General features: G+C 54.0%; 1 protein-coding gene across 1 annotated transcript in view; it reads left to right on the forward strand.

Moving 5' to 3' along the window:
- The window catches only part of LOC119848102, a 53979-nt gene that overhangs the window by 12645 nt on the left and 14330 nt on the right, over positions 1–27004 (forward strand). The window contains exons 2-16 of the mRNA XM_043502291.1: positions 2025–2186; positions 3043–3447; positions 3589–3909; positions 5206–5259; positions 5707–5970; positions 6160–6225; positions 6347–6613; positions 7112–7417; positions 7553–7646; positions 7892–8009; positions 8905–9095; positions 21738–21883; positions 22342–22421; positions 26028–26190; positions 26536–26934. Of these exons, the coding sequence (XP_043358226.1) occupies positions 2051–2186; positions 3043–3447; positions 3589–3909; positions 5206–5259; positions 5707–5970; positions 6160–6225; positions 6347–6613; positions 7112–7417; positions 7553–7646; positions 7892–8009; positions 8905–9095; positions 21738–21883; positions 22342–22421; positions 26028–26190; positions 26536–26934 (3010 nt within the window). The 5' untranslated portion in view covers positions 2025–2050. The remainder of the gene's footprint in view (positions 1–2024; positions 2187–3042; positions 3448–3588; positions 3910–5205; positions 5260–5706; positions 5971–6159; positions 6226–6346; positions 6614–7111; positions 7418–7552; positions 7647–7891; positions 8010–8904; positions 9096–21737; positions 21884–22341; positions 22422–26027; positions 26191–26535; positions 26935–27004) is intronic.

Here is a 27004-nt window from a genome sequence, read left to right on the forward strand (position 1 = left end):
GTAAGCAAGGACTGGCCTGTCTCCCAAGATCTGTGAGAGTGATGGGTCGTCCTTCAGGATAGGTTGTAGATCCTTGATGATGCGTTGGAGAGGTTTTAGTTGGGGGCTGAAGGCGATGGCTAGTGGCGTTCTGTTATTTTCTTTGTTGGGCCTGTCCTGTAGTAGGTGACTTCTGGGTACTCTTCTGGCTCTGTCAATCTGTGACATTGTGTCCCAGAGACTGGGAATGGATGAGTCATTACACAAAGTAAAACTATTTCCCCATGATATTTCTTCCCCCCCCCCCCCCACTGTTCCTCTGATATTCTTGTTAACTGCTGGAATTAGCCTACCTTGCTTGTCACCATGAAAGGTTTTCCTCCTTCCCCCCCCCGCTGCTGGTGATGGCTTATCTTAAGTGATCACTCTCCTTACAGTGTGTATGATAAACCCATTGTTTCATGTTCTCTGTGTGTGTATATAAATCTCTCCTCTGTTTTTTCCACCAAATGCATCCGATGAAGTGAGCTGTAGCTCACGAAAGCTTATGCTCTAATAAATGTGTTAGTCTCTAAGGTGCCACAAGTATCCCTTTTCTTTTTTCAGGAAATCTTCAGTTTCTCTTATGCAACACAGGGTCGATACTTATTTCTCCAGACCTTGAACCTTCTCTTCCAATATGGAGACCAGCTTGCACTTTGTATAGACAAAGTCCCTTCTGTCCTGTGGAAGAAAGACAAACATGGCACATTCAGTGCAGGTCACAACAGCTGAACACTCCCCATCCATATTACCTTCCTTCTACGAGCTTCCTCGGGAGTTGTAGTAACTACTCAGAGAAGCTGGCAAGATGTAAGCCACAGTGGGCTCTCCCCAGGCAAACTCCCTCTGTTAGCCTCTCTGCTGTTCACTGCTCAGCTGGTTCGCAGCTGACTGGCTTTTTATAACAGTCAGGCCCACTCAAGGCTCACCTGGAACAAAACACTCCCAATTCACACTTTTCAAACAAGCAATCAAGCACATGGTCAAAATGTCAAACTGTCCCCACAATAGACACTCAGATACTCACCAACACAGCCTCCTTAATGCAGCTCTTAGTGTACCTCCTCTCAGGCAGATCCCAGGCAAACCCGCTCTGTAGCCTCTCTGCTGTTCGCTGCATAGTTCTGCAGTTCTGCAGTTTCACATTTACGTTCCTTCAGAAGTCTTCTACAGCTTACGTATGAGAATGTCATCTGGGACTGTGTCAAAAGCCTTGCTGAATTCCAGCTATATTTGTCCACCACTTTCCCCCTGCCACCAACCAATTACCTCCTCAAAGAAGGAAATCAAGCTGGTTTGGCAGGATTTGATCTTGATAAATCCATGCTGATGATCACTTCTTCGTCCTTACAAATTGAAAGTTTTATACATTGCTCTAGCAGCTTTCCAGGTGTCGAGGTCAGGCTGACTGGTCTATAGTTCACCATCTCCTCCTTTTTCCCCTTTTAAAGATGGCCACCCCGTTAGCCCTTCTCCCGTCTTCTGGGACCTCTCCTGGCATCTGTGAGTTTGCCAATATTATTGCCAGTGACTCCAAGATTTCTTCAACTAATTCCTTCAGCAACCTGGAACAGCGTCTGGCCCCACTGATTTGAATTCAAATCGGTCGGAACATCTCGGACGGGTTCTTTCCTTCTCCCGATCTGACGCCCTTCCCCTTTGCTGTCTGTGGTAACTTCGCTGGCCGCCCGCTCACATGTTTGTGTTTGTGGGAAGATGGAAGCAAAGCAGCACTGAGCAGCGCTGCCACCAGCTCAGGATTTTCTGACCGATCTCATGATTCTTAGTGAAAAAAATCTCAGGTTTTATCACAAAATTAAGCATTTTTTCAGCCCACGATCTCTCGGGACCGTCTGGTGATTTGGGGATGGGGGGGGCACTGCCAGCAGCCCCAGATCAGCCCCCTGCAGAGCCCAGCAGCACTGATGGTCCCGTAGGCAGATCTATCCCCCCCAAACAGCCTCTGCTCTCACACTTCTCCCCCCGCACCCATCTGTCTCTAGGTCTGTCCCAGCTTGACGCCCCAGCCATGGGCAGAGCCCTGTTTCCACAGCAGGACGCCGGAGAATGGGAGCTCCCAGCTCAGGGCCCGCCCTGGAGAGCAGGGGGTCCTGCCCTCCCTATGGCCACGCTGAGGGTCCTGATCCTCACCCTGCTCTGGAGGGGTAAGTAAGAAGGACCTGCAGCCCCAGTGCAGGGGGAAGAGCCGAACCCGTGCTCGCAGGGGGCTGCAGGTCGGGAGTGAGGAGCACCGGCAGAGCTGGGGGGAGCTCAGAGTTGGCCTCTGCTCTCACCCCTGCGGTGCCTCCTGCTGGTCTTCGTCGGGAATTAGTTCACCAGGCTCCAGGGCACTCTCTGCAGGCCAATGATCCGCCTTACTGCTGGCCCCGCATCCCTCCCAGACCCGGTGCCCCTTGTCTCCTGGATGGCTGCCCCCTGGCAGTACACCCGCTGTCTCTGCGGGTCCCCCACCCCCCACCCAGGGGAACCCCCCCACCCGCCAGCCCCACCTTGCCACATGTAAGGCTACTGCCAGTCACCAAGTAGCCCCTTGTACGGGGTCAGACTGCCGTGTAAAAGCCACTCATCACTGGCAAGGAGGGGTTTGGACCTGCTGCCCGGGCCTGCCCATGGGCTGCCCCTATGCAACCCTAGTACCTGCCTGGCCTTCTGCTACACCGCAGGCCGGGATTTTCCCGGCCGGAGCTCCCCAGCTCCCTTGGCCTTTCCCCAGCCCCGCTCCAATCTAGGTACACTCTGCTCCCTGCAGCCAGGTCCCTTCCTCTCCAAAGGCGAGAGCGAGAGCGAGCGAGAGAGAGAGCCTGCTCCTGGCTCACTGCCTGCTTATAAGGCCAGTGGAGCCCTAATTGTGGTGTGGCCCCAGTGGAGCCTCCTGCCCTCCTCAGCCTGAGCTCCTTGCCCCAGCCACAGCCCTCTCCTGGGCTGTTCTAAGCTCCTCAGGGCAGGAGCAGGTGTCGGCCCCGCTACAGTCCCACTTCGATCCCTCTCCGTCCCCTGCAGGGTCCCTGTCCCAGCTGCTCGGATTTACCCTGACGGTGCCACAGTCGGTGTCGGTGCAGGAGGGTCTCTGCGTTCTCGTCCCCTGCACCTTCGTGTACCCAGCCTCGTACGACACTGACAGATCCTGGGCCCAGCTCTACAGATACTGGTACAAGGATCAGGCCGATGTGGGCCAGGATCCGCCTGTGGCCAGCAGTGACCCCAGCCGGGAGGTGTCGCAGGACACCCAGGGCCGGTTCTGGCTGGCAGGGGATCCGGAGCACGGCGACTGCTCCCTGCAAATCAACGACGCCCGACGGACAGATGCGGGGAGATATGTTTTTAGATTTGAGAAAGGAAAATTGAAATACAATTACCTCTCCAATTCCGATAACACTGATCCTATACTCGCTATCTCCGTGCCAGGTAAGAGCAGCCGCAGTCACCTCTTGTCAGCCCCCTCTGAGCCAGCCAGACCCTGCCTTCGAGCCGGATCGAGGCCGGCACCCCCAGGGGGGAAAGGCCCCATGTCCCCGAGTGATTCTCTCCCCTCTCCCCGTGTCTCAGGGCTGACAGAGGAGCCAGAGATCCAGATCTCACCGGTGCTGGGGCTACCAGGGACTCTGCTGGCCGGGGAGCCGGTGACTGTGACCTGCACGGCCCCCGGGCGCTGCTCCAGGCCCCCTCCCCGAGTCACCTGGACGGGGCCGTTCAGCGACACAGCCCAGGACGTCTCAGTCCAGCTGGCGAACGGCACCTGGGCCCGCAGCTCCATGCTGCGCTTCACACCCGCCCCGGGGGACCACGGCAAAGAGCTCGTCTGCAGAGTCACCTACCACCCACCATGGGGACCTTCCACCAACAGAACCGTCCAGCTCCACGTCGTCTGTGAGTGACCCCCCCAGCCCCTCCATGCCAACCCCAGACCCCCTGCTGGGATCCCCACCCCCCTGGGCTCCCCAGTCCTGCCCTCCAGCCCCTCCCCCAACTCAGCTCTGTGCTGGGATCCCCACCCCCCACCATGCACCCTCAGCCGATTCTACTCCAGACCCCTTCCCCCCACACCATGCAGCCCCTTCTCTCGTGGGATCTTCATCCCTTCCTGCCCTGCTTGGCGATGGCTCCCCGCTCCAGAATCCTCCTGTGCTGGGCTCCACCCCCACACCCCTCATTCCAGTCTCCCCCTTGCTGGGATGCCCCCCCTCACACCAGACACCCCAGTTCCCCCCAAGATCCCCGCGGGCTGTCCCACTGTGTCTCCTCCACCACGTCCCCTTTCTCCTAGGATCGGTGGATGCTCTATATGGGGCCGAGTGTTAACCGGACCCAGTCGCTGTCTGGCACAAAGCACGCTCCGGGGTCGGTGCCCAGAGACCTCGGCCCGCCCTGCCCCAGGGCAAACCCCCATTAAATGGCCCGAGCCCCGTGAACCCAACCCAACGGACCCAGGCTCTGGGCCTTGGCACCACGGGGCTTTGAGGGCAGCGTGGACGGACCCTGCCAGGTCTGGCCAGACGGCACCAGCGTCCGGCTCCTCCGGGTGTTGCTTTCAGCCGCCCCTCTGGGCGCAGCTGGGCAGCAAAATACCCAGGCCTGGCCGGCCAAGCCCAGGGGGCCAAAGGAGAGGGCTGGGGAGACACAAACTGAGGGGGGAAGGCAAAGGACCCACAAGGGGGGTATCTGACATCCCTGGTGGTGGCTGGGACTGGGGCGCGGGCGGGAGCAGGGTTATTTAGGCCCCTGGCTCTGTCCCGCCCTGGGGAGGACACATTTGGGGAGCAGGACACTGAACACCCGGGCACCAGCAGACGATGGCAGCGAGATGGTGACGCTCGCTCCAGTCCCCAGGCTGGAGCAGCCCGGCCCCTCGTTAGAGCCTCCGCCAATTAGACCGAATTCTGACCCACCGGTTTTGGTCCCTTGGGTTTTCGATTTCCCAGGGTTCTGGCTCCCCGGCGCGGCCCTAACCCGGCCCCTGGGTTACGTCGGGCGCCTGTTGGGTCGAGCCAGTTGGGTCTGTCGCTTCCCTTGCCCGCCCGCGGGGTTTGTGTCACTTTAGGGACTTTCCCGTCCCCCGGCTGAGTTCACAGCGAGGGTCCCTGTCTAGGCTCAGTGATCACTAGCGACCACCCCCACCGGTGCTGTCCAGCCCCCCTGATTCCACCTCTCTGGTTTGTGTTACAGACCCGCCTGGGCCGCCCAGCGTCACCGGGACCCTGACCAGGAACGGACGCCCCGGTGAGAGGCCGCGCTGTGAGCCCCGGGGATCCGCGAGCGCCTCCCGGTCACGCTCTGCCCACGCTCAGGGCCCGGTGCCAGCTCAGCCAGGCCAGGCTGCTCCGTGCCTGGAGGGCAGAGCCCAAGGAACTGCAGGGCTGTGGGGGGGGGGGCGGGGAGTGGCAGGGGGAGCAGGCTTGGTTCTCTCTCTCTAGAGCCTGGGGTGGTGCTAAGGGGGGCACCGGACAGCGGTGAGGAGATGGGTTAGGGACCGATTGCTGCGATGGAGACCTGCTGCCATGGCAAGGCACCGAGACTGTGCGCCCACCCCAAAGGGGCCAGGTCTCAGCGCCGGGTGAGGGGTCCCTGGATAAGCAGCCCACCCGCCCCACCCCAGTGGTGACTGCGTCTTGGCTCCTTAGTGGGGAATCTCTGGGGGGACCAAACCCGCCTGCTCGTCTCTTCCAGTGCCAGATGCCTGGGGAGCTGAGGGCGACGTCATGTCTCTGGAGACCCACGAGGGCGACTCCCTGACCCTGGGCTGTGAGTCTGGGGGCAGAACCGAGGCCATCATGAGCTGGGCTAAGGGGAACGAGTCCCTGAGTCCCGGCCAGGGAGGGGCCGGGCGCCTGGAGCTGCCGAATCTCAGCAGAGGGGACGCTGGGGAGTATCGGTGCTGGGCGAAGAATCCCTTTGGGTCGGCCAGCCGGGCCCTGCGTGTGCACGTGCAGTGTAAGGCATTTGGGGGTGCTGGGCTAGACAGAGGGGCCTCAATGCGGGGTGCTGGGGGGTGGGGCATGTGGGCAGCATGGGGGGATGTGCTGCAGGGGGTGGAGGATCCCTGGGGGTTGCTGGGCTGTAGGGAGGGCGGGAGATCCATGGGGCACTCTCCAATCTAATATGTTGCCGTGGGTATTTCAGCTCTAGAGAGGACTCTGCAAATCACCGTCTCCAGAGCCAACAGGAGCGACCCCCAGCTATTCCAAGGTATCGCTAGGGGGCAGGGCATGGGGTCTTTCCCCTGTAGGGGGTGCTGGCCCAATCCAGCCCCCGGGCAGGGCCTGGCTGGCTCAGGGTGCGAGTGACTCTGTGTTATTCCTGTTCCCAGATCCCGGCACCGCAGTGGCGAACGGCTCACAACTCACAGCCCGGGAGGGCGACTCCCTGCAGATCCTCTGCTCCGTTGCCAGCAACCCCCCTGCTACGCTGGGCTGGGTGAGGGGGGACCGAGCCATCGAGGGCGCCCACCCCACGGGGGAGAATCAGCTGGGGCTGGAACTGCCCAACGTGACGGCCGAGGATGGGGAGCTGTATGGGTGCTGGGCCCGCAACAAGGAGAGCTTTGCCCAGGGGACGTTCCAGCTGCTTGTCGAGTGTGAGTGGGGTTATGCCCTGGGATGCTGACACTGGAGAATAGCAGTGTTAATCCGTGGGACTCCTCGCCATTGAGTTCTAGCAGGTGTCACAGGTGCCTGGCCTCTTTAAACGGAGACAAAGCAAACCGCCTCCCCACCCCCCCATGCCATAGTTAATTAGCTGGTTCGAGGGTAGCTCCAAGGGGGGCAGCTGAGGCTTGAATTGATTCCTGGGCCGTCTACAAGGGCTGTGAGTGCCGAGGCTGAAGGTAGAGAACCAGGTGGGTTGGTGTGAAGTGCAGCTCACTGAGGTTAGGGCCAGATCAGTGCCTACAGGCTGCCTGAAGAAACCTCCCAGGGCAGAAGAACCCACAGGATTCCCTGCCACTGGATATTAGCAGGTTAATCTATGGGATTCTCTGCCCCTGGATATTAGTAGGGTTAACCCACAGGACTCCCTGACACTAGGTTTCTCTCTCTGACTATTAATTTGTCTCTTTATCTCCTGTGCTCCCCAGACAGCCCCCGGCCAGGGACCGGGCTGAACTCGTCCTGCCAGCGCCAGGGGCCCGGCATCAACTGCAGCTGCTCCCTGCGTTCCCAGCCCCCGCCCTGGCTCCAGTGGCAGGTGGACGGGGAGCCCCTGGCTGGGAACGGCTCGCGGGGAGCCCTGCAGGTCAGCTCGTGGGCCCAGGGGGACGAGGTTGTCAGCACCCTGAGCTGGACGGGGAGCAGGGACAGGGGCCCCCGGATCTTCTGCCTCGGCTCCAACCCCCACGGGACCTACGCCGCCCTGCACTTTGAACTCAGCCCCCCGCAGAGAGGTGAGACACCGGACTCCTGGGTTCTTTCCCCAGCCCTGGAAGAAGGGTGGAGTCTGGGAGTTGGAGGCAGGGGAGTTGGGAGCCAGGACTCCTGGGTTCTCTCCCAGCCGTGCCCCGTGCTGTGTGTTTTTGCAGGTGCGGAGGGGCCTGGCAAGCTGCTGGGCATCGGGGTGGCCTGTGGGCTGGGGGTCGCCGTCGGCTTCTTCCTTCTCGTGCTCTGTGTGATCAAGTGAGTCTGACGCCTCCCGCCCTGACCCCCAGCTACCCCCGCCCCGAGATCCCGCTGAGATTCCCTGCCATCTCCCCTGGGGTATTCCAGCCCCCCCGTGAGATCCCCGCCAACTCCTCTCCCTGACCTATCTCAGTCCCCTGTGCTCTAGCCTCTCATACTGGTGTGCCACCTCCCTCCCTCCCCACGGCTAGTCTACCACCACCCCCGGTCTCATGAGTGCGTCCTGATTTGTCTCCCCACAGGCTGCATGAACCGGTGCCCCGCACCACTGAGGCCGGGGAGCCGGCTAACGGGAGCCTGGCGGAGAACACGGCCGACGACGCTAGCCTGATCTATAGTAACGTCACCACCATCCCCGTGGTATGTACCTGGGTGAGCGGGGGACGAAGCCCACCTGCCCTTCCCACCCCACCCCGTTTCTGCCCCCCTCGAGTTCTTCTCCTCCCTCCCCCACTGCTTTCCCACCCCCTTAATGAATGCAGAACTATAAGCCAGGCTTTCACCAGGGCACCCAACGCCCCCCCCATACATGCCCAGTGCAAGAAATGCACCCCTGCCACCAGCCTGGACTCCCCAAACTACATGGGATCAGCTTCTGCATGCAGAAAATGCACCTCATACCTAGGGTCTCATTCAGAGGGGAGGACATGCAGCGAATGCATTCACGTGAATTCACAACATGCATGGGACTAGATTGGGGCTGGAATGCTGCCAACCCCCGGCTCCACCAACCGGGCAAGAAATGCATTTCTGCAGCTGCTTGCAATGGTGTCAGGTGCTTGTGATCGGACAGTGCATGCAGGGTTCTCCGTGTCAGTTGCATCTTTCAGAAAATGCAATGAATGCATCAGCATGGGCTGTGCGACCACGAGATGCATGGGATCAAATGCATGGCCAGGGCAGCCAATGCAGAGAATGCATTAACTTAATCAGTCCTGCCCCAAGATGCAGGAGATCAGTGCATGCATGCACAATGTGTCAAATGCGCCCCCCCTCCATGCATCTTGCTAATGCATGGCCTGTGCAGGTGAGGCAGTGGATGCATTAACCGAGCTGGTGCTGGCATGGGATCGGCTCATGCATGCAGCGAGTGTGAAACACACCCAATCCCCCGCCTCTGGCTAGTGCAGGCCCGATGCAGGAAATGCATTTGAATGGAGGGTGGGGGAAACGAGGCCTGGGGCAGCCCATGCAGTCAGCTCACCAGGGTGGATGTAAGTCTCTGCCTGGTGTCTCTGCCTTGCTTCTCACCCAGGATCACAAGACTCCAGCCGCCCGCCGGACCAAAGGCATCCAGGACGGGGCTGCAGCGGCTCAGGGCCCGCTAGGCCTCGGGGAGCTGCAAGAGCTGCACTACGCCTCCATCGATTTCTCCAAGCTGCAGCACAAAGGCAGGGAGCCTCCGGAGGACCCCGCCACGGAATATTCCGAGGTCCGGCTGAAATAGCCCCCTCACGCCATGGGACCAGGCTGGGTGTCTCCGGCCCGTCTAGTGCGGCGGGGGGGAGGGGGGTCACAGTGGGGGGGAAGGGGGGAAAGGGGCAAGGGGTCGGCCAAGGGCTGGACCTGGGATGTGGGAAACCTGGGTGCAAATCCCTGCTCTGCCCCGGACTCAACTAGGCGTTCGAGATGCTGGAGCTCTGCATTGTGGGGAGGTATCCCAGAGTCCTCTGCAGTGGGGTGCCAAAACCTGCCCCTTCCCAAACCCCACTGCCTCAGGGGGAAAGAGAACTGCTTACGTCTCAGCCATAGAGCGTCTCTCTTCTACCTTGCCTGAGCCCTCGCCAACTCGTTTCACAGATGGACAGGATTTTCAAGCTTAGTGGCAGCAGCTAGGCAGAGCAGAGGGACGGGCTTGTGGCTAAGGTGCTGGCCTGATACTTAGGCTCCCTGGGTTCTTGTCCCTGCTCCACTGAAAATGCTGTGGGTGAGGTTGGGCCAGTTGCTGCATCTGTCTGGCCTCAGTTTCCTCACCTTGAAAATTGGGATAATAATGGTGTTCTGGGCTAGTTATGTTCTAAACCCCTAGGGGCAGGGACTGTCTCTCCCTGTGTGTCTGGGCAGCCCCTAGCACAACAGGGCCCTGATCTCTGCCTAGGTCAATCCGTGCCAAGTGATCATAACAATGTTCCATTCAAGGTAACGTTCACTCCAAAGCCAAAAGCAACCGACTGTAAAATTCCCTGTTTACAAGCTGTTACTTGAAATAGATTTTCATGTGTCATTTTTTGTCACTGCTACTTTTTTAATAAAGGGCCAATAACAACTATGACTTATTTGTATGCAGTGAAGAATCAGTTTTCACTTCTGCCTTTCCCGTGGGAAGGCCATGATCATGGTTGGTTTCTGGGCAATGCCGGGCATAACATGGCCCCCATCCCAGCTGGGGCAGGGCCTGTCTCTCCCTGTGTGTGAGCAGCACCTGGCACAACAGGGCCCTGATCCCAGCTGGGGCAGGGACTGTCCCTCGCTCTGTCTGGGCAGCGCCTGGCACAATGGGCCTTGATCTCAGCTGGGGCAGGGCCTGTCTCTTACTGTGTCTAGGCAGCACCCAGCTATCATGGACTCACAGGACTCAATTCTCGCTCAGCTACATATGGCCCCTGGGAGTGACCCTCCTTCGGCGTGACAGCCCCACAGGGCCAGCTAGGGGGCTCACTCCTTCACCCTCTCACTTCCCTGGTCCTTCTCGCATGAACAGAGAGCAACAATACCTGGAGTCCAAAGATGCAAACAATTTGATGTTTATTGGGGTGAACTTCCAGCAAGCTTAAATCCAAGTTCCTTTTCCCTTATTTGCAAATCCCAATTTACTTCCTGTTTGCCCCTAATTTATATAGTAATATTCTCAGCTATACTTTAACCAATCATTTTACTGAAATCTATCAAACCAATCCTAACATATTGTAACATAATTCTCTAAGCAATTATATCCCATTCCCTAATTAACTTACACTTAGCAAAATTAATTTATACAGCAGACAGAAATAATTAAAGAACCAGACAGATTAACAATAGAAAAGTGGGGGCCATAAAGATAAAACATGCAGAAATGAGGGTTTCACAACCCCAACTATTGAGAAGTGAGTTCTTGCCAGACAGGATGCTATCAAACTAAGTTTTCTTTTACCATCTTTCTCTGGAGGCGATCGGCACTATCAGGACAGGATTGTATCCTAACAGCCCAATAGCACCTTATTTCAATGCGACTAGTTTGGGATGTGAGGAGGTGACCGGTCGGTCGCTTCCCAGCTTACGGCTGCCCTGCTGCTTAACCAAAGGCCTTAGCTTAAGAACAGGGCCTCAGACTGTCACAGGGAGAAAAGGCCCTTACACCGGCAGCCGGTGATTTTGAGTCTTTCTTTTATACCTCTAGAACTAGCTAAATGATAAACATATACCTCAATTCTTAGAGTATATTGGCCTTTACAGACAGGCCTTAATATCTATAGCCTAACAGTCCACCCGCCTTTTTTGTGGGGGGGTGCGGGATCCTCCTGCCCAGGTATCCCTGGGAAAGCATAGGACATATGGTGACATACTTCCAGATAGGGCCAGGCATCAAGGTGGAAGGTGTCGATCCTCCATCTGTCCCACTGCCTCTTGAGTAGTACCGTGCCCTACACCTTCTCTCATACGGGCATACCACACCTATTCCAATTAGTGTTCCAGATTTCCCAGTATAGTGGGCCCAAAAAGGTTGGGTCCGGGTTGTCTTGTAAACTGCGGGGAAGGGCTTACTACATTACTTATAGGTTATAATTAGTCGCTGTTCTCTAGGGGGTTGTGCCCCCCTTGATCATTTCCATATGCAACGTAACACAAATACAGTTAACAATATACCAGCTGCTATGATAATCCACAGCAACACCAAGAGTCCTGACCACTGCAGTATGGTCCAACATCCTGGCCACCACCAAAAACACTGCTTCTCCGCCTTTGATAGGGTTAAAATTTTGTCAGCGCCATCCTGTATTGTGTATTGTAAGTGTGTCCAAGTGTTGGCGCTTGCAGCAAGTTGCTCTTGTAATCTTTGTGTACTTTTGTCCATATTGTGTGTCCATTCAATATCCACAGTGAAATCCGGTATTGTCCAAACCAATTCGACTACTTGGTAAGGCATGGGGTAATAGGTGCTGTTCGATTGTTTACAACGATTAAGTCCACTGATCCATTGGTGCATCATAGTCCAGGTGGCAGTGTATAGAAGTTCATAATTTGGTCGTACACTGGAAGGATTTTGCCTCCTAGTGTTATACTGCAGGATTGCATACATTCTCAACAGAACACACCGTATCCCATATACATTACCCCTAAACGCCCTCCCTTTGCAATAGGCCATTGATCCTGCTCCTCCATAGTCATAGGAGAGTCCTCCTCTGGATATACAACTGCTTAATGTGATGACAGTCCAATTTACCCCATTCCACCCCCACCCCACCTATTTCCTAGTGGCTCCCAACGCACTCCTGCTTCCCTAGCTGCTCCCATAGGGTTCAAGGGAACCACCTGATTTGCATTTCCTTCCCATGATATCATAGTAACAATTAAACAAGAACTCTCCTCACAGGTGGGGGATGTTATTTTCCAGGTAGATGGGTATCGTTTTGCAATTATGGATAAATATGGGCTAGCCTCCCGATTTAATACTGAAGGCCATTGTTCTGACCAAGCATCTCTCATAATATCCATTACCATTATTAACTGAGCATTTTGAATACCTACGCACACTTCTCCCTATGTTAGTCTTTTGAAGCCATCCCCCACCCTTGTCACCAGGTCCCCTGCCCAATGAGTTAACTGCAAGTTCACCCCTACTGCCGTGCTGTCATCCACCCTGTGGCCACTGCCAATAGTTGCTGTGCCATCCATTCATTCATTTGTTGTTGAAATCTCACATTTTGGCTTACTAATTGTTTGGTTGCCCACTCATCCCCCAGATTCCATGTACCCAGCATAGTGTTCCCCGCTGCCCACAATCCCCTTTTTCGATGACGATTCCAGGTGTGTCCCCTCACCCACCCATTGAATTGTTGGTTCAATCCTTTGATGTACATACTACAATTAGGATGGATTTGGTCCACGCACCATTCCTTGGGGCATCCCACCCCTGGAATAGACTGAAAGGACATGTTTAAAAGTGCTGGCTGCACCCGCTCCCATAAAGGCTCCCACACATTAGCTCGCTGGGGAATATTCTTGGCTCCAAGCTGTGGCCACTTGAAATTTGGACTCTTCCAACTTGGCATCCATATCACCTGTAGGGTTACATTCTGTAAAATGGTTAACTCATCATACGCCCAGCGTCCCAAAGGAGATTTTACGCCTAAGGTAATATGTACATAACAATCACACCTTCAGGGATTATCTTCCATGGAAGTACCATTGTTGTTACATACGGTAACATCACACCCTAAATGTGCGGCCCTATTTTCCCAAGAGGGTTCATTTGCTCCGGGAGAGCAGAGGGTTATGGTCTTTGGACGCCTTGTAACAAACCACATAGCTGGGTAACTGTGTTTTCCACAATCATTAATCATGGCAGCACCCAGGGTGTACCATGCAATATTTCCTGATAAACTTGATATTCTCCACGAGGCTGGGATTCCCCCATCTAATCCATAAATCATATACCAACACTGCCAAATTCCTGTTGGAGTATTAGTGGTACATCTTTCTATGGGGAGATTCTCATAGTCTTCATTAGCTTTATTACCACAGGTTGCATGTGTGGACGTCCATGTGTTTTCTCCTTTTGACACTTCACATCATGGGATCTGAATAGAATTTGTAAATGTGACAATTGTGATTAGCACTAGTAATTGTTCCATCCAGGGCCAGGGAATTTTCAGCCTTGTCTCCATTTTGAATTAACCTGTAATACACACATAACAAAATTTACACATCCCCTTTCCTAATCCCCTGTTTGTACCTTTTTATTTGTGTGCTATGGACCCACTCCTGTCCTCCATTCTCTGTACCTAATAGCAGACTGGGCCCTAATTGGTCAAAGACAAGATAGGGGCCCTTCCATTGAGGAACTAGCAATGGATGGTGTTAACCTGGAATCTTGTACATCACTACATTTCCCACCCTGGGTAGATCATGCTTCCCGGGCAGGTCACACCATGTTTTGACTCTTGCTGCTCCTTGTTCGTCTCGCCAGGCCACCACCTGCTGTACCTGTTTCACATGGTCGATTAGAGTTAAAATCCATTCTTGTGTTAAGCCGTGTGTAGTGACTTCCCCAGGTACTGGGGTAAGTAGATTTTCCCACCGTTCCATGGGCCTTCCATGAGAGCCTCATATGGAGAAAATCCTGTGCCCTTTGATTCTCGGGCCCTTATTCTCATTAAGACAAAGGGCAGTAACTGTGACCAGTTTTTTCCTCCCATTTCCACTCCCTTTCTTAGCTCACTTTTAATGGTGCGGTTCATGCGTTCTACCTGCCCCGCAGCCTGGGGTTGATAAGCAATATGCAACAACTGTGTGATTCCAGTGAGGGCCGAGAGCTCCCCTGACAGATCTGACTGGAAAGCAGCTCCTTGGTCTGAGTCAATCACCTTTGGGACCCCCCAGCGAGTGAATACCTCATTTACCAGTATTTCAGCAGTTACCCGGGCAGTTTGATCCTTCATGGGGAAAGCTTCCACCCACCTGCTGAAAGCATCCACTACTACCAACATGAATCGGTTTTTCCTGTGATCTGGTGGTGGGGTCCTGTGTAGTCAGTTTGTATTCTTTCCCACGGTCCCCTTGGGGCTTGTCTCATTAATTCTCCCCTTAGCACCTTGTGAGGTGGGCTGTGCCTGGCACAGTCCAAAGAACGGTCCAGATGTGATTCTAACTCAGCTGCCATTCCTGGCCACCTGCACAACCTTTTTAAAGTCCCCAGTGCCTCCGCAAACCCGGGGTGTCCCCCCGCCAAGCTCCCATGCACCCAGCTTAAGAAAGCCGCCTGGCTTCCCTGGGGGCACAGCATGACTGGTCCCTCAGCTGTTACGACCCACCAAATCCCTTCCATTAGTTCCACCCTTGGCACATGCCTGTCCCCAAGTTTCCTGATGCCTTCCAGCCCTGGCTCAGATTCTTGTAACTCTCGAATTCGCCCTCCCCGATCTGTATCCACCCCACTTCTTGTTAGCATGGCTACAGGCACACTCTCTTCTGGCTCCCAGGGCCATAGGGGTGCTTCTGTTGCAGCCCACTTGGCCTCTGCATCAGCCAGATTATTCCCTTTGCTTAGGGGTCCTGTTTTCTTGGGTGCCTTTACCTTTACCACATTGATCCGTGTAAAATAGTGACTGAGCTCCTCCACTCACTTCCACCAGGTAGCCTGCTTGATTGTGGAACCGTCTGTTGCCCTGAACTGATTATCCGCCCACCATCTCAGAATTAATGTGACCCCACAAAATACATAATCTGAATCTACCACCACCCAACATTGTGGCTATAATTTGTGATCCACTTCATTGAAAGCTATTAGCAAGGCTGCCAGTTCTGCTTCCTGAGCTGACCTTGCTTCTAGTGAGAAACCAGTGGTGCCGACTGTCTCATTGCCTCTGATTCCCACAACAGCTAAGCCTGCAGTTTTCCATCCCCCTTGATACCTACAACTTCCATACAAAAACCGCACCAGTGTCCCCTCCTTTACCTGGTTGGGGTTAGCCGCCCGAAACACCTGATGTTGGGTTTTACCTGGGCTGGCTTCACATTGGTGTGGGGTGCCAGCCAGATGTAATCCAGCTCCCCAGACTACACACTTCTGCTGTAATGTTTTCTGCTGTAGAGCCAGCAACCATTTGGCAATACGCTGCCCACTCACTGGTCCCTGTAAGACAGTATGCACGTGTAACAGCCGCAGGGGGTCATGATGAAATCAGACTATTACTTTCTGCATTCCCGGGAAGTATTTGAATTTCCCTACCCCCCAGTAGGTGCACAAGACCTTGTCACACCATCCCTATTTCAGTTCCACAGCACTCAAAAGTCGAGAGGCAAAGGCCACAGGTCGGTCCTTTGCTCCATACGCCTGTCTTAACGTACAACCAATGGTAGTGTCCGATACCAAAGGGCACAGATAAAAGAGTTTCTCCCCATCCGGGGAGACCAGCCTTGGAGCACTGGCCAGGTTTTCCTTTAGTACTCTCACTGCCTCAGGACACTCTTCTGACCATTCCCAAGTTGAGGCTCAGGTGAGGTCAAATAGAGGCTGGGCTATTTCTGCATAATTGGCTACAAAATCCCTGCAAAATCCAGTTAGACCCAGAAAACTTTGCAAGCTTTTAACATCCCTAGGCAGTGGCAGGGACTGGATCAATTGCACCTGTCCCTTATCAATTTCCCTTCCCATCTGGGACACTTCCACTCCTAAGTAGAAAGAAAAGGAGTACTTGTGGCACCTTAGAGACTAACAAATTTATTAGAGCATAAGCTTTCGTGAGCTACAGCTCACTTCATTGGATGCATTTGGTGCTTGTCTGTCCCATCTGAGCCTTCTTCCCATTGATTTTCAACCCTGCTCTTGCCAAAGCTTGCAGGACCTGCTCGGTTAGTTCCCTCTCTTCCTCCTCTGTCCCTGACATTAGCAACAGGTCATCTACATATTGTATGCACCTTGCCGAATCCACCCCCTCCAGTGCCTGTCTCATGTACCTGTGAAAAATTGCAGGGGAGTCCCGATATCCCTGGGGTAAGACTGTCCAGCGGAATTGTCTGCCCTCCCATGTGAATGCAGTTTTATACTGACACGAGGTAGCTAGTGGCAGAGACCAAAACCCATTTGCTACGTCCAAAACAGTGAAAATTCGGAATTGGGGTCCAATACGAGCGAGCATTTCAGGGTACACTGCCACCACTGAGGCTGGTAAATTGGCCAGAGCGTTTAGTGCCCTGTAATCCACAGTGAGGCGCCAGGCACCGTTTGGCTTTCTCACAGGCCACACAGCAGCATTGCAAGGGGATGCAACAGCCCTAATCAGTCCCCTCTGTTCCAGTTCCCCAATCGTTGCCCCCACCTCTGCCAACACCTCCCGAGGAATAGGATACTGTTTCTGTGGGGGAGGGTTCCCTCCCTCCAGCAGTACCTCCATGCTGCCCCTACCACAATCCAGGTTATCCTTCGCCCACACAGGGATGTGTTCCCACCCAGCTGGGGATGGTGGGAGGGCATATGCTGCTTTAATGGTCCGAGTGGCTATCCCCGTAGGGATGGTATAGCCCTGACCATCCTGCGTCTGCTCCAGTAAACGCACCCAATTGGCTAAATCCAGTGCAAGTCCCAGTTTGTGTAAATCTCCTGCCCCCAACCAATGTTCCCTCTAATTTTTGACAGTCCGTGTGCACAAAAAATTTCTTCTGTGCAAATTGTTGTGCTTCTGTGCACATTTTTGTGCACGCGGTGTTTCGCTGTGTGCGCGGGGTTTAGGATCGGTGTGTGTCCGCACACGCACACATCTTAGAAGGAACAGTGCCCTCGACAGATTAAGCAGATCCTTACAGCCGCACATAATCTCCCTTTCCCCCCAAATTCCTTTGATCTGTCCCCGCCTCAGGGTTGTGTCTCCCCTCTTTGCCCCTACAATTGTCACAGATCCTTCTGAGGGTCTCCCCTGCCCTCAGGGCTGGCCTTACCATGAGGCAAACTGAGGCAGCTGCCACAGGTGCCAGACTGCGGGGGGGGGGAAGAGCATTAGGACCCAGAGTGTAGAAAATTGTGTCTGCTGCTGGTACATCTGTATTCTCTCTGCTCTCGATGCACAGAGATGGGGGAGTGCGGTGCTGGAGGAAGGAGGACACAAGAGACATAACAGGCAGGAGAAAAGGTGAGGGGCAATAACAGAAAGCAGCAGGAGCTGCAGGGAGAGAGAGGAGGAGTCTCTTATGGACCTCTCGAGCACCCCCGGGAGCCTGAACTGATTAACCCCAGCTTCTCAGGGAGCTTCCGATTTCCTGCTGCTTCCCTGGACCCACTTGAGGAGAACAGGCAGTCAACTGAAGTCGTAGGAGCCAGTTAGGCCCTTAAGACGCTGATATCGTCCCTCACTCAGGCCCTGCCACCAGCCTGCTTATTTGTCCTCTTCAGCTGAGTGTTGAGAGCCACTATAGCTGGCCCAGAACAGCAGTCAGGAATGAAAGAAGAAAACGTCCCTCTGGGGCAGCATTCAGAAAAAGAAAGCAAGCAAAGGAAGCTTTGCTATCTAAGCAGGAAGAAGCTCTCCTGAGATACAGAGACACAAATGTTCACAGTGAGCCTTCCGGCCCCAGTGAGGATGTGAGTGGTGAGGAGAGGCCTGATCTTCCAGTTAGGCAGAGTGCAGGTGACCTGGCAGCTACTGCAGCACCCATAGCTCCGTCTCAAATGGATGTAACCATGCACAGTCCTGAAGAAAAGTGTGGATCAGAGAAGAATGTGGTGGAGGTGCAAGAAACAGCTGCTGCTGAGTTTAGTTCCTTAAGTCTAGATGATCCAGGACTGTGGACCCACCTGAGCAGTAGCCTGAGGGACTTCCTTGTACTGCATGGGCCACAGCAAGGGAAAAAGTTCATGTTCCCCAAAGACAATGAAAATAGAAGTTTCCATCCAACACATTACTGGCGTGAAATCCCTAATGGTGACAAAGTGGAGAGGCCATGGCTTATGTACTCAAAACCCCAGAATGCTGCATACTGTTTTTGTTGCAAACTCTTCCAGTCTAATGTTCCAGCCACATTGGGTTCTACAGGAACAAAGGACTGGAAAAATCGGGCTAGAAATCTGGCATGCCATGAGAAGGCAGCAAATCACCAGAAAGCATTCCATAGGTGGAAAGAGCTTGAGATGAGAGTAAGGGTAAAGGCCACCAGAGATGATCAGCACCAAGAGAAGACTGCATCAGAGTCTCTTTACTGGCAAAATGTTCTGAAAAGGCTCATTGCCATGGTGAGAATGCTTGCTACCCAAAACCTGGCCCTGCGTGGCACTTCAGATCAGCTGAATGTGCCAAACAATGGAAACTTCCTTAAAATTGTGGAGCTGATGGCTGAGTTTGATGCTGTTCTCCAGGAACATCTAAGAAGAGTCACCACCCAAGAAACGTACACACACCACTACCTTGGAAAAACAATTCAAAATGAGATCATACAGTTACTGGCAACAAAAGTCAAACAGAAGATTGTGGCAGATCTGAAGTCAGCAAGATATTACTCTGTTACTGTGGACTGCACACCTGGCATCAGTCATACGGAACAAATAACTTTAATGGTTTTGTAACAACCACAGAACCTAGTGAAAATGTCCCTGCAATGGTGACTGTCAGAGAGCATTTTCTACAATTTATTGATACAGGAGCTAGTATGACAAATGTGCTTCTTAAAAAGCTGGAAGATACGGGAATTGCGATAGCTGACATGAGAGGTTAGGGCTACGATAATGGTGCCAACATGAGAGGAAAGAACAGAGGAGTGCAGACATGGACCCGAGAGTTAAACCTTTGAGCTTTTTTTGTCCCATGCAGTTCTCATTCACTGAACATGGTGTCAGTGATGCAGCATCAGCTTCTAGAGAGGCTGCTGAATTTTTTAATGTAATTCAGAGCATCTATGTATTTTTTCTGCATCAACTCATCGATGGCAAATTTTGAAGCAACATCTGGAAACATCCTCTCTGACACTGAAACCACTGAGTGTGGAGGCGATAAAGCCTATCAGACACCAAATTGGGAAGATAGATGATGCCATAGTTGCCAATATGGAAGATAATGCTATGACAGGAACTGTTTGTGGGAGAACAGTGGCAGAGGGAAATGGAATCACCAGAAACATACATAAGTTCAAATTTCTGTGTGGCTTAGAGTTGTGGCATGACATACTGTTTGAAATAAATGTTGTAAGTAAGAGACTCCAAGGTGTTGACCTTGATATATCTGGAGCAATGGAACAACTGGACAAAGCAAAGTCATACCTACAGTCTTACCGGTCAGAAGAGAAATTTCAAAATGTTCTGAAGAGTGCCCAGAAGTTGGCAGAGGAAGCGATTTTCCCACCCATTCAAAAATACAAGAGTCACCGAAGAAGACATTTTGATTACGAGGCATGGGATAATCCCGTAAGAGACCCCAAACAACAATTCAAAGTTGAATTCTTTAACCAGGTGCTAGATTGTGCAATCCAGTCAGCTGAAGAACGTTTCATGCAGCTCAAAGAACACAGCAGTATATTTGGGATGTTCTATGATATTCCAAAATTTGGGTCCCAGGTGAACAGGTCACCTGGGCCCCCTCTCTTCTGTCCTTTATTCCCACCAGCCAGAACCGGCTGGTCAGGTCACCGGGGTTCTCTCTCCTCCACCCTTTATTCTCCCACTGGCCAAGACCGGCTGGCTCCCAAGATGGGCTTGGCCTCCAGGTCACTGGTTGCTAACGTCCATAATGTCCAGGCCATTGTCCGGGGTCCCGGCTGCCAGGTGACGTCACACCTGGCCCTCTGGAACCACAATCCCTTTCTCCCACATCTTGTTACACACACAGCACACAGGGAAACTGAGGCACACAAAGTATTCCTGGAAAACACTAACGAAATCCCCCACTTCATAAGAGATTGTTTTTAAAATAAAAGTTTTGCACAAATGTTCCCTTTCCTAAAAACTAATCACGGGATTTTTTGGTTTTTAGAAAGGTTTCACAGAGATCTTGGCTATTTAAAACTAATGATCCTTGGGGAAAAAATTCACTGGCTAGGTATTTTTCACAAAAAATATCCCACATTTTTCAATCCCCCTGACACACACACACACACAGATACACCCATCCCATGTTTTGAAATATCTTCAGGTCACAGAAAAAAACATACAGTTGAATTATTTAGATAGATAGATACCGACTGGTAATTAACCCTTTGCCTCCAATATCAGTAAATGAATGGACTCCAGTCACCATGATCTTCATGTTATCAGCTATGTCAAGTTTCGATTTCGACCTGCCGTATTCGAGGTTTTCCAGAGAATTTCTTTCTTTCCTGCATCTGAACCTGGCAATTCCCAAGACCCAGGAAAAGCACACGAGTCAAATACTGAGCACAATGCAATGAACAAGGATCCCTTGCCCAGCACTGAGATGTGGCCACCTCTGGGGCGGGGTGTGGGGGCTGTTTATACAGGGACCCTCAGCCAGCGCTGAGATGTGGCCACTTCTGGGGTGGGGAGTGGGGGCTGTTTATATAAGGATCCCTTGCCTGGCTGGTGGGGCATCTGTACAGCAACCGAGGGAAACCTCCTGGGCAGCTAATTAAAAAGAGTCGGAAACCAAATGGGGATTAACCAGAGGCAGAATGTAACACACCAAACTAAGTCCAGTGGCTCTCACTCAGCCCCGAACTGGGGCCGACCAGCCGGAGGTGGAGCAAACTCACCGACTGGAAACTTCCTGTTGTGCAAGATCCGCTCAGCGACCAGCTTCCCAGCACTGCCGCTGGTGCCCACACGCAGGGGGCCAGAGCTGATGTGCCACTGGCCTGGGGCAGAGCGGGCCAAGGTCTGGCTGGGGTGGGAGACTCGGAAGGGCCCAGCTGTTGGGGCTGGTCCCAATGCCCATAGGGGTTCCTGTGTTTCTTTTAGTTATAGGTTTCCCCCAAACCCTTGTGTATCTCAACACCGGGCAAGGAGTCCTTGTGTAAACAGCCCCCAGGACCCAGGCCAGATTCAGCTGCGTCTCATCTCTTAAGTCAAAGGATGGAGTCTGTGGTAGGCCATGGAATCCAGCTGCCTCTCCTGATCCAACCGATGACCCGGGTCCCATCACAAGCAAATCCCCAGACTCAGTGATCCGGGACCTGGGAGGTGTTTGAGGAACCAAGAGAGAGAAAACAAACATCTGTGCTCAATGGGGGGGGTCCAATCTGCTGCCGTCTCCCCTCCTGAGAGTCTCTAGAGGGGAAGGACCCCAGGTCCCATTGCCACCTCCCACCCCTAGCCAGTGCCCCTTGATGGCACTGAGATCTCCAGCCACTGGAACTGGCTTGTGCAAGACGTTCTAGGGCCAGATTCACATGCTGACTTCCCCTTCCTGTCTTGAAATCTCACATCTGGCCCCATCCCTTGCCCTGACACTCACACCCGCTCCCTGCCAGGCAGGTCTCCACACGCACCTGGCTCTTCCCATTGGAGTCAGGACTCTCTAGCTGTCCTAACCAGGCATCTGCTGTTCCAGCGCGTTGTTCCCAGCTGCCGCACCCCAGACGCGGATGCATCTCAGCTCCAAGTGAGTGATTAGTGTCTGCAGCGTGTTCAATATGATAAGGGGTGTGAGGTGCTAGCATTCAAATATTGTGGGACTGGAAAAAGCCATAATAAAGGGATAGGGCTGGGATGGGAGGCAGGTAACCAGGACTCCGGGGTTCTATCCCTGGCTTTGGGAGGGGAGTGGGGTCTAATGCTCAGAGGAGGGGGTGCTGGGAGCCAGGACTCCTGGGTTCCATCCACGGCTCTGGGAGGAGAGTGGGATGTAGGGGGGCTCAGAGCCCAGACTCCTGGGTTCTATTTCCAACCCCACAAGCAATATGCAGCTGTCCCTGTTGCAGGGAAGCCGCGGGCTGCCCCAGCGAGAGGGAGGGGAAGTTGGCAGGATGCTAGTGCTGGGGTTTCTGAGAGAGCAGCTCCCCTTCTTCCTCATCTGCACCCACTTCTGCTTTCATGTTCCTGTGCATGCTGCTTCCCCAGGCTCTGAGTCGCAAACCCTGGGGAACCCGGGCTGCACGGTCGGAGAGCCAGGCTCTGGGCCCTCCTCTGCAAGCCTAGGGGTGAGTGGAACTAGGGTGAGGGAGGGAGCTGGATGCTCTGTGAAGACTGGGGTGCCCCTCAATCTCGACCCACAGCCCCTTGTTATTCCAGCCCTGGGCTCCCTGACCCCACAGCTCTGCCGGTGCCCCTCAAGTCCGAGCAGGGTCCTGCCCCAGGGAAGGGGATGGTGGATGGATCTCTCGGGGACAGCCCCTGCCCCTCCAGCCCTGGGCAACAGGGCCCATCCCACCCTGCTCTGGCAGAGGATGGTTCATGAGCCATGGGGGATCCAGGCTGAGACCCGCCCAGCTCCCTGCACCAGGGACTGTCCCCAAAGCTGCAGACCTCCCGCTTTGCGCAGAAGGGGAACCTCCCTCTGATTGGCTGCCCTGCCCACTTGCCCCACCTCCTGAAGAAGGGCAGCCAATCAGAGCTGCTACAGGAGGGCGGCAGCTCCTCCTTCAGGAGCTGAGAGGAGTTTTTAGGTAGGGGAGGCAAAGGGGGAAGTGGCCTGTACCATTTTCATGGGGGTGCGAGGGGCCATTGCCCCGTATCATTTGCACAGAAAGGGAATGGGGAGGAGAGTGGCTTATACCATTTTAAAAGGAAAGGAGGGGTGAGACGTCAGTAGTCCGCACCATTTTCATAGGGGAGAGGAGTGAGTGGCTCATACCATTCTCATAGGTGAGGAAGGGGTAAGAGGCCCAAAACATATTAACAGGTGAGGAGGGGGGCAGGGGGTGAGTGGCCAATACCATTTTCACATGTGAGTAGTGGGAGGGAGGGAGTGGCCCAAACTATTCTCACAAGAGTGTGGCAGGGTGGGGGGAGTGGCCCCTACCATTCTCCGAAGAGTGGGGGACGAGAGTCCCAGCTGCAGGAGGAGCAGCGGGGGAGACAGCTGTGGGGCACGGGGGGCAGCACTAGTGCCCCGCCCTGGCTGCAGAGGGGGGAGCCGTCAGCTCTCTGCACTCTCCCCCCACCCGCCGGGGATGCTTTATGCACATCCAGGCCATCTGGCTCCACTGGGTCCCTGCAAAAGCAAGCCATTCACCGTGCGGGGGTGACACCAGCGCTGTGGTGGGGGGATGAGCGAACAGGCCGCAGACAAGAGGGTGTGCAAAGAGAAAGCACAAATCTGTGGATTTTGAAAGCCAGTCTAAGGGTTCTTAGAGAAAATCTCAATTTTTAGCCAATTACAGGAATTGTAAAGCAAACCTCTGGATTTATTAGCGAATTTCGGGGAGGGTGTTTTGTCATGACATTCATATTAAATCTCGGGATTTATTAGCAAATCCTAGAATCACAGACCCACAGCGTAAGAAGGGACTGCAGGGGTCACCTAGTCCAACCCCTGCCAAGATGCAGGATTTGTTGGGTCTAACCCATCCCAGACAGGTACTGTCCAGCCTCCTCTCAAAACCCTTCAGTGAAGGAGCTTCCACGACCTCCTTGGGCGTCTGGTTCATTGTTTGACTGCTCTCAGAGCTGGGGAGTTTTCCCTGAGATTTAATCAAAATCAACTCTGCAGTAGTTTGAACCCATTGCCCCTTGTCCTTCCCCCTGGGGCACGAGAAAACAACTTTTCTCCAGCTTCTTTCTGGCAGCCTTTCCAGTATTTGAAAACCGCGATCATGTCCCCCTCCCCCAATCTCTTTTTCAAACTAACCGCGCCCAGTTCCTTCAGGCTGTGCCCCTAGAGCTTGCGTTCCATCCCTTTGATCATCTTTGTCCCTCGCCTCTGGATCCTTTCCAGTTTCTCTGCATCCTTTCTACACATTGGTGACCAAACCTGGACCCAGTCCTCCAGCTAAGGCCTAGCCAGCATTGAGTAGAGCGGGACTGGCACCTTCCGGGACTTGCATGCTCTGCCTCTGGTAATGCAACCTAAAAATGCATTTTTTTTTTTTGCAACAGCATCGCATTGCTGACTCCTGTCGAGGTTGTGATCCACCCCAAATCCCAGCTCCTTTTCAGCAGTGCTGCTGCCAGGCCAGTTCTTCCCCATCCTGTATTTGTGCAGGGGAACAACTTCCATTTGTCCATGATGAATTTCATTGTGTCGTCTACAGCCAAGTTCTCCAATTTATCAAGGTCCCTCAGAATTTTAGCTCCATCCTCAAAAGTGTTGGCAACTCCCCCCCAGCTTTGTGTCATCTGCAGATTTGATCAGTCTGCTCCCTAATCCTACATCCAGGTCATTGATAAAGATGTTAAACAACAAGGGACCCAGAAAAGATCCCTGGGACCTCCCTCCAACCCCATGTCATTACTGTCACGGAGTGGGGGAGTCCGGGGCCTGCACCCCTCTTCCTGGGATTCACTATGACTCTCAGCCAGCCAGTAAAACAGAAGGTTTATTAGACAATAGGAACCCAGTCTAAAACAGAGCTTGGGGGTACAACCAGGACCCCTCAGTCAAGTCCTTCTGGGGGAGCAGGGAGCTTAGACCCCAGCTCTGGGGTTCCCTGTGTTCCACCACCCAGCACCAAACTGAAACTCAAACCCTCCCCCCCACAGCACGATCTCTCCTGCAGCCTTTTGTCCACATTCCCAGGGCAAAGATGTTACCTCCCCCTCCCGCTCCCCCTCCTTCCCAGGTCAACATTCCCCCCTCCCTGCTGCGTCACAGTTACTCCTTGTTTGTGGTTTTTTAACCTGTTATGTATCCACTTAATGGTAGTTCCACCAAGCCCACATTACTCCATAAGACGGCGGTACAGAAGCTGATTTAAATGATAGCTCAAATAACAGTTAATTGGTCTGCAATTTCACATTTGAGTTCCTTCAGAAGTCTTCTACAGCTTACTAATGAGAATGTCATGTGGGACTGTGTCAAAAGCGTTGAAGAAGTCCAGGTATATTATGTCCACCGCTGTCCCCTAATCACCAACCAGTTACCTTGTGAAAGAAGGAAATCAAGCTGGTTTGGCAGCATTCGTTCTTGGTAAATCCATGCTGGTGATCACCCCTTCGTCCTCACAAATTGAAGGTTTTATACATTGCTCTAGCAGCTTTCCAGGTGTCGAGGTCAAGCTGACTGGTCTATAATTCCCTGGCTCCTCCTTTTCCCCTTTTAAAGATGGCCACCCCTTCGTCTTCTCCCATCTCTGGCATCCATGAGTTTGGAAATATTATTGCCAGTGGCTCCAAGATTTCATCAGCTAATTCCTTGAGTACCGAGGGTTGAACAGCGTCCGGCCCCACTGATTTGAATTCAAATTGGTCGGAACTTCTCGGACAGGTTCTTTCCTTCTCCCGATCTGACGCCCTTCCCCTTTGCTGTCCGTGGTAACTTCGCTGGCCGCCCGCTCACATGTTCGTGTTTGTGGGAAGATGGAAGCAAAGTAGCACTGAGCAGCGCTGCCACCAGCTCGGGATTTTCTGGCCGATCTCAAGATTCTTAGCGAAAAAAATCTCAGGTTTTATCACGAAATTAAGGATTTTTTCAGCCCACGATCTCTCGGGACCGTCTGGTGATTTGGGGATTTGGGGGGGTCACGGCACTGCCAGCAGCCCCAGATCAGCCCCCTGCAGAGTCCATCAGCACTGATGGTCCCCTAGGCAGATCTGTCCCCCCCAAACAGCCTCTGCTCTCACACTTCCCCCCCCACCTCTGTCTCTAGGTCTGTCCCAGCCCGATGCCCCAGCCATGGGCAGAGCCCTGCTTCCACAGCAGGATGCCGGAGAACAGGAGCTCCCAGCTCAGAGCCCCCCCTCGGAGTGCAGGGGGTCCTGCCCTCCCTATGGCCATGCTGAGGGTCCTGATCCTCACCCTGCTCTGGAGGGGTAAGTAAGAAGGACCTGCAGCCCCAGTGCAGGGAGAAGGGCAGAACCTGCACTAAACCGGGCCAGGTCTGTCCCAGAACTTGGAAGGGAGACTGGCCGGAGGGGGAGGGGAGCCCAATGCCCTCGTGTGGTGCTAGGGGGCTCTGAGCGACAGGGAGCGGGCAGGGGGCTCGACGTAGAGAGGGATGGAAACTAAATGGAGTGAGGTTTGGTCAAGGACCCAGGGCTGGGCTCGCAGGGCGCTGCAGGTCCAGAGTGAGGGGCACTGGCAGAGGTGTCGGGGAAGCTCAGGGTTGGTCTCTGCTCTCTATGGGTCCCACTTCGATCCCTCTCCCTCCCCTGCAGGGTCCCTGTCCCTGGAGTCTGCTTATTCCCTGGTGGTGCCGCAGTCGGTGTCAGTGCAGGAGGGTCTCTGCGTTCTCGTCCCCTGCACCTTCACGTACCCAAACTGGTTCGACACCAGCAATCCCCAGAACCGGCTCTACGGACACTGGTACAAGGAGCATAAAACTGTGGGCCAGGATCTGCCAGTGGCCAGCACTGACCGCAGGGTGTCTCATGAGACCCAGGGCCGGTTCCGGCTGGCGGGGGATCTGGCACGCGGCGACTGCTCCCTGCAAATCAGCGACGCCCAAGGGATGGATGCCGGGAGATATTTCCTTAGAGTCGAGAAAGGAAACTTTAAATACAGTTACCGCTCCAATAAGTATCATGCTCACCCTACGCTCGAGATATCTGTTCCAGGTAAGAAGGGCTGCAGTCACCGCTTATCAGCCCCCCGAGCCAGTCCCTGGCCTGGGGCTGGATCAGGGCC

This window comes from Dermochelys coriacea, chromosome 24, assembly GCF_009764565.3.
Source record: "Dermochelys coriacea isolate rDerCor1 chromosome 24, rDerCor1.pri.v4, whole genome shotgun sequence".
Classification (NCBI taxonomy): domain Eukaryota; kingdom Metazoa; phylum Chordata; order Testudines; family Dermochelyidae; genus Dermochelys; species Dermochelys coriacea.